This window comes from Cherax quadricarinatus, chromosome 91 (assembly GCF_038502225.1).
Source record: "Cherax quadricarinatus isolate ZL_2023a chromosome 91, ASM3850222v1, whole genome shotgun sequence".
Taxonomy (NCBI): Eukaryota; Metazoa; Arthropoda; class Malacostraca; order Decapoda; family Parastacidae; genus Cherax; species Cherax quadricarinatus.
The window spans coordinates 5,283,056-5,291,098 of record NC_091382.1 but is presented as its reverse complement, the minus strand read 5'-3'; the positions used below and the strand labels follow the sequence as shown (position 1 = coordinate 5,291,098).

Sequence of the window (8,043 nt, the reverse complement as noted above, 5' to 3'; positions counted from 1 at the left end):
AAATGAGTCAGAGAGATAGTAGGAAGTATTTCTTCAGTCATAGAGTTGTAAGGCAGTGGAATAGCCTAGAAAATGACGTAGTGGAGGCAGGAACCATACACAGTTTTAAGACGAGGTTTGATAAAGCTCATGGAGCGGGGAGAGAGAGGGCCTAGTAGCAACCGGTGAAGAGGCGGGGCCAGGAGCTAGGACTCGACCCCTGCAACCACAAATAGGTGAGTACAAATAGGTGAGTACACACACACACACACACACACACACAGGGTCAGGGGAGACATGATAACGACATATAAAATACTGCGCGGAATAGACGAGGTGGACAAAGACGGGATGTTCCAGAGATGGGACACAGACACAAGAGGTCACAATTGGAAGTTGAAGACTCAGACGAATCAAAGGGATGTTAGGAAGTATTTCTTCAGTCATAGAGTAGTCAGGCCATGGAATAGCCTAGAAAGTGATGTAGTGGAGGCAGGAACCATACATAGTTTTAAGGCGAGGTATGATAGAGCTCATGGGGCAGGGAGAGAGAGGACCTAGTAGCAATCAGCAAAGAGGCGGAGCCAGGAGCTGTGACTCGACCCCTGCAACCACAAATAGTTGAGTACAAATAGGTGAGTACACACACACACACATACACACACACACACGCACACACACACACTTATAACCAATTTGTTTGGTGTTCTGGTAGCAGGCGTGTGAATGATAGACGTCTTCGGAAGCTTCTTACTTTATTGTTAAGTCGTGGTGGGTACACAGGCTTGTGTGTTGTGCCCATGGCCCGGGTAGGCCATGCCCACGAGGGAGAGAGGAGTGGACAGTTCTTGACTGAGTGATGGGTGTCGCCAGAGTGAGACCGTGGCAAGGGCAGACAGGCTGGCGTGCCCACCTTAGTGCCGCGAAATATGAACTAAGCTGGCAGACAGCATGGGTTGTCTGTGCAGACAGTACAGGCTGTCTACATACGCTCAGTCACCTACCTCGCGTCGTCCCGACGCGACAATACTGGTGGTAAAAGAAACTCGATCTCTCTCTCGTAGGAACAGGGCACAGAACACAAAATAAAAACATATATATACATATGGACATGGAAAAAAAACTTAATGCAGGGAGGGAAGAAAAAAACATGTGGGGTGTGCTAAACGTGGTCATAGGCAGTGAGCGTCGAAGGGCATCACTGCATGCCTTCCTGCGTCTGGACAGATACTGCAACACAGGAGACATCGCTGCGGCTGAGCTGTGACGTAACAGGGTACAGTCTCCTCTGGAACGGTGAAGCAGTCATCGTAGGAGTCGCTTCAGGTTTTCACTCAACCTGGGGCACGACATGCTGGTGCCCTCGAGTGAGGCGTCGACAAAACTCGGCAACTGGGCAGGACTTCCGGCAAGTGACTCAGGATGACACTTCTCGACTGGTACTGTCGCTGGGCTGTCACTGCCGGCGAGTGTGGAGCGAGTTGTGTAGAGAGTCGTGGCAGAGACGACTGGGCGAAACATCTGGGAGTCGTAACATCATACACCAGACTGCAGTGAGAGAGCTAGCAGTCAAAGTGACATCTTCTTTGTGCAGGCTGCTCACTGAAGCTTGTGACACGAGGTTGACACAGCGCCTGCCGACAGGGCTAACTGCGGCTTGATGAGTATCATTCTCTCGGCAGTTGGAGTTATAGCAGAGGTTAGTCTAAGCGTCCCCAGACTTGTTTCTCTACATATAACTGCACGCTGAAGGTCTGGAGGTGAAGTGAAACAAATCTCGATGGGAATCGTAGCAGGTACGATTCTGCAGAACATCATGAGCGACGAGCATAAGAGCTTTCTGTACAAGTGGGCTCGGGCTCAGGGGCTGACTTGACATCAGCTGTCAAACGCACTGGTCACATCAGGTGACTTAGCACAGTGGTGCTACTCAGGTCTGGCTCAGACCTCACTGGACACACGGAAACTTTACACACACCCGCGGTACATGCGGTACAACATGGCTTAAACTAGCAAATGATGCTTTTCTGTGCACAAAACTGACACTAAGACATATACTAAAATGTGAGAACACTGACTGAGAGGAATTAATTAACACGACATATATCTTCTCTAAGTTTTCTCGACAATACTGAAATAATTACTGAACACTCGATGGTGACATCATGTGATGTCAGGCGTGATGTCGCGAGGTGACGTCAGCAGCACTGTGACATCAGCAGACATCTCGAGGTGACGTCAGGCAGACATCGTGAAGCCATGAAGTCGGGCAGCATCGTCGGTGACGTCAATGTGATGTGGGCAGCAGACCACAGCATGTGGCCTGGGACACCTGGTAACTCACGTGGCCTGTAGATCCACGTGACATCGTCCACACCCCTGTGGCGTCGGGATCCACGTGGCATCGTGATCTACGTGGCATGCTGATCCACGTAGCTTCGAGTGGCCTCGGGCACTCGGACACACAGCTCTGGCAATGAATTCACACGAAAAACAGCAGAAAACACAGCAGAGGGAGTGGACAGTGGTGAGTGTATGGTAGTGTGGTGGCGAGGAGCGTGGGTGAGTGTATGGCGAGGGAGCATGTGGCCACTTCCTCCTCTCCCACCCACAAACACGTGGAAAAGCTCACACTGGATGCAGAAATCACCACAAAACTCACCTCTGGCTTGCTGAAACAGCTGTGCTGAGCTGAACAACAGCAACATACAAGTGATGCTGAATACGTGACTTGAGAAACAGCGTGGGATGCTGTAGCGTGGGGTCACTGGGACGCCACTTACAATTCTCGAAGAAATTCGGTAAATTTCGGCTGGATCCTGCTTGTACCTGTGTCTGGATGCTGAAACGTGCAGACACGACATCAGGATAACTCGTTGAGAGACGGATGCTTCTTGCATAGGGTAATGAAGTGAAGATGAACTTCATCCCATCATTCCTCTCTCTGGGCAAACACAACTGCTGCGACCACCGCTTCCCACCATTTATAACCAATTTGTTTGGTGTTCTGGTAGCAGGCGTGTGAATGATAGACGTCTTCGGAAGCTTCTTACTTTATTGTTAAGTCGTGGTGGGTACACAGGCTTGTGTGTTGTGCCCATGGCCCGGGTAGGCCATGCCCACGAGGGAGAGAGGAGTGGACAATTCTTGACTGAGCAATGGGTGTCGCCAGAGTGAGAGTGTGGCAAGGGCAGGCAGGCTGGCGTGCCCACCGAGAGGCCTGGCTACAGAGGGCAGCACCTTAGTGCTGCGAAATATGAACTAAGCTGGCAGACAGCATGGGCTGTCTGTGCAGACAGTACAGGCTGTCTACACAAACACACACTCACACACACACACACACACACACACACATACATACACACACACACACACACACACACACACACACACACACACACACACACACACACACACACACATACACATACATACACACACACACACAGGTATAATAAACCTCATGGAGCGGAAGAGTGACCCAGCAGCGGCCAGTGAAGACGCAAAGCCATGAGCTGTAAATCGACCCCTGCAACCACAACTAGGTGAGTACACACACCTGAAGCAGTATCGTTAATTTTTTTTTTTTTTTTAACATCATAGCCACTCTCATGTGATTGAACACATTATCAATATTAAACATTACACACAATCCTTCTCTCTTGCACTTATCACTCACCCAGAAACATGCATGCCGAACCAACATCTTTCGTTTGGCAAGCCCGTATGGTACCCCCCCCTTCTTATCGAACGCTTTACACAACAATCTAAACCCACTTCGCCCCCCCCTCACAACTCTAGCAACTCCCCAACAGTGATGGACCTGTAACCCTCAGTGAAATCTCCCTCCCATCTCCTCCCATAAATTTCCCGATTCCTATTCATTGTCCTACAAAAAATCCTCGCTAAAACTCGTTTCCTCGTCTCCCCATTATCCACCCCTCTCATTCCCCTCGATATGTACACGAAATCCACCATTATATAAGCTACTCCCCGTGCTACATTCTCCCCCACCCCCCTATATCAAGACTTAGCACTCTCAACACCGACACCCCAGTTCCTCCTATCCTCCTGACCACTTTCCCCAACCATTCCCTCACACTCCCCAAATAATCGCAAAAGTATACCACGTGATAGGCTGTCTCCAACTCCCCACATAACCCACACCAACCCTCCTCTACGACTCGTCTATTTCTGAGGACTGATCCAGTAGGCAGAATCCCGTGTAAAAATTTAAACATGATCTCTCGCACCCTGGGCCCTAGCTTTAGTTTACCGAGCAGACTCCATATAGCGCCCCATGCATACATCGGGAACAGCCCCTCAACTGGGGCCGTCTCCTCTACCCTCAATATTCGATATAAATCCCTCACCTTTAATTTCTCTGGCTCGCGCACCCACAAAAGTGCCCTCAACAAAATCTCACACTCCCTCCATTCCCCACCTCCATACATTCTCCTCAAAATATCATGCAACCTTTGCATGTATGTCCCTCTCTGTCCCCCTAGTCTTTTCCACTCCCACCTGACGAAAATGCATTTCACCCTCCTTCCCAGGTCCAACAAACCTAAACCTCCCTTCCTCACCGGCAAAGTTACCACCTCCCTCTTCATCCATTCACATCCTGAGCCCCATAAGAACCTAAACACACTTCTAAGGATACAAGTAATCTCAGCCCTCAACAATGGAAAAACTGCTGCTACATACCATACCTTACTGTACAGCAATACATTAATAACAATCGCCCGTTGCAATAATGTCAAGTGATAAGGCTGTAATATCCCCAACTGATGTTCCACGCGTTCCACCATTCTCAACGAATTCGCCTCCCTAGCCTCCCGTATGGTCGCCCCATACAAAATGCCACATATTAATAACTGCCCTTCCTGCCTTCTCACCATGTCGCAGTCCCAATCAACTCTGTCTCTCCACGCCCCCAGCCCCATGATCTTTGTTTTCTCAACGTTTACCGTCATACCTGTCGCCCCTCCAAACATGCCAACCACCCCTCCCAGCTCTCTCAATCTTGTTCCCCTCCGGACTAGGAGTGTCGTGTCATCCACGTAACCTACCACATGATGCCTAATCAAGCCCTCCCTCGACCCCTCCCCCCCACACACTCTGGTCTCAACCAACCTATAAAATGGATCTTGCACACATGCAAATAATAACTGTGATAGTGGGCAACCCTGCCTCAAGCCCCTTTCCATGTTCACCACACCTCCCACACGTCCATTGATCTGAATTCTCGCTTTTGCCCCTTTATACAACGTTTCAACCCACCCCACAATCTCATCCCCAAAACCTTGTTTGCTAAGGATCTGTCTTAAACCCTTCCTTTCCACCCGATCATAAGCACCCTGCCAATCAATCGCCACCATACCCCCTCCTTCCTGCGTCCCCTCAAAACTCTCAACAAACCCCTTCAGGATTTCGTGCCCCATGACCATCGACCGTCCTGGCAACCCTAGTTGACCTTTTGAAACTACACGTCCCACTACACATTTTAACCTATTCCCCAAAATCTTCACGAACAATTTATAGTCCGCACACATGAGAGTAATCGCCCTGTAATTCTTAAGTGTACTCTGCACCTTACCCTTAGGCACAAGCACCACGACCCCTGTACTTTGCATCTCTCCCAGTTCTCCCCCATCTTTCATTCTATTGAACAGCGTTACTAAAAAACCCCTTAACAGATCCCAATGTTTTAAGTAAAATTCACTTGGTAGTCCATCAATACCTGGTGCTTTGCCCCTGCACATGTCTACAAGCGCTCTCCATATCTCCCCCTCTTCAATCTCACCACCCAAAGCTTCCCTGTCCTTTCTCCCCAGGGCTACGGGCTCTACAGCACACACCCCATCAAGATCCTCCCTATTAACTCCTTTACTTTTCCAATATTGCCCATACCAAGCATCCGCGAGCATACTCATCCCCTCCGTTGTTTTTAACACCTGCCCCTCCCTAAAACCTTTCACCTCAGAGTGCACTTCCAAATCTGCTATTGTGGTCGCTGTCCTCCTCTGCTGTTGTCTTCACAACACACATGCCGATGGTTTGTCCCCCCAAAGCACTTCCTCCACACCCGCCTGCACCCACACCGCATGAAATCTCTCCTCCTGCACCTCTCTTAACCTGCTCTTCAGATCATCTATTGCCTCTGTTTGGAATACCCCTCCCACCCCTCCTTGCTCATGATAGATTCCTATTCTACTTCCCAAATAATTTGTTAATCCATATTTTAGTCGATTTATATGCTTCCCCTCACCCACGTAAAACCTACGAATCCTATCCTTGGCCACACTGTCCCACCACCGTACAACATTATCAACCCTTTTTGCCTCCTCACTTAGCTTCCTCCACAACGAAGCAAACCCCTCCTCCACTTACTCATCCTCAAGGAGTCGCGTGTTTAATTTCCAGTAGCTTTCAAACCGTTTCACTAACGAGTCCCATGCCACCCCCACCACCACTGCCCTGTGATCTGAATAAATTGCTTCTATAGTATTAAAAGACTCTACTGAAACCCCTTGCGTTATATAGATTCTATCCAGTCTAGCTGCGTATTCCCTCCTTACATACGTATGGTGCACTTCACCTATTCCCCCCCAAAATGCATCTCGTACTCCAATATCTCTACACAGATCTCGCAACACATTTGAAAAATATCCCACCCCCGCTGGAGTCACATCAAATCTCCGAATTATACAATTCCAATCTCCCCCAATCAATGCAACCCTGGGCAGCGCTCTCAAGAAATACACCAGATCATCCCTTACAAATGCCGATTTTACCCTCACATCGTTCTCCGCCGGAGCATACACTCCAACAAAGGACACGCGTTCACGCATCCACCACCCGTCCACTCTCATTATTCTTCCCTCACCCCCCCCCCTCAAACCTTTGCAAAACAAACGGGCTTGCCTCACGGATTAAAACACCTACTCCGCCTTTTAAACGTGTCGTTCGCATTACAAAAGCCCTATATCCACTTCCAGCAATTTTCCTACTTTCAAGTTATGCTCTTGTATAAAGGCAACATCCACCTTGTAACGATACAGCAGTCCTCGCAACCATACACACTTACCACTATTACATAAACCATTAACATTAATTGTCATACACCTTAGGCCTGCTTACGTTTTCCACCCACTTTTCCCCACCTCATTTTTCCACTGTCCTGTAGCCTCATACACACCGTCCTTGGCACTCACCCCACCCCCTCCACTCCTAACCCCTTGCTGGCGTTTCTTTTTCTCTTTGCCTCTACACACACCTTCAATCCCCGCCGTTTTTCCTGGCCTTTGTGCTGGAGTGAGGACGTCATCCGAGTCAGACGTGACAGCTGCCCGCTTCCTCGACACTTCCTCTTCCACCATGCTTGTCTCCTGACCTTTCTCTTTGTGCACCTCCACCTCTATCACCTCATTTCCCTTCTCACTACTTGGCAAAGCCGACATTTCATTCCTTCCTCCAGACCCGCATGCTTCCCCTTGTTCCAGTACCTGGTCTCCCGTCGTTACCTCTGTCAAGGTTTCCTCCGATTTAGGGAACATCTCCTGCAAAACTGTCTCAAGCACTACGTCAATGTCTACGTCATTCGTTACGTCCTTGTCCGCCTTGTGCATCACATCCTCTGCAAACGCACTCAATTGCTGTACTGCACCCTCATGCTCCACCTCACGTTGCATGTCCTCCAATTCTTCACTCCACAACCGACCACGCCTACGTCCATCCTGGCGGTTCTGATCAGTCACCGTAGGTCCTCGCCTCGAAATGTCACTCCTTGGTATTCCCTAGCCCGTCCTCCGCCTCACACATTCAGCCGCTATGTGATCATAACCATCACACAGTCTACAAGTTCTACGTTGGCCAGCGTAAGTTACAAGTATTTGTGTCCTAAATTCCTCTAAGAACACATATGAAGGTATTGGTTGCCTCAGAGTCATCTTGAGGCTAAAACTACCTTCTGGATAACCCTCATAAGCCCCTGCCGTCCACTTGCCTTGTTGAGCTACGTGTACAGTTCCAAACTTCCCAAACACACTACGTAGGTCAGCT

The 8,043-nt window shown here is 49.3% G+C and overlaps 1 protein-coding gene across 1 annotated transcript in view; it reads right to left on the bottom strand.

The window, feature by feature from the left end:
* LOC128704831 (uncharacterized) overlaps positions 1 to 7,673 on the bottom strand; it is a 41,730-nt gene extending 34,057 nt beyond the window's left edge. The window contains exon 1 of the mRNA XM_053799970.2: positions 7,259 to 7,673. Within this exon, the coding sequence (XP_053655945.2) occupies positions 7,259 to 7,673 (415 nt within the window). The remainder of the gene's footprint in view (positions 1 to 7,258) is intronic.
* Positions 7,674 to 8,043: the final 370 nt, after the last annotated feature.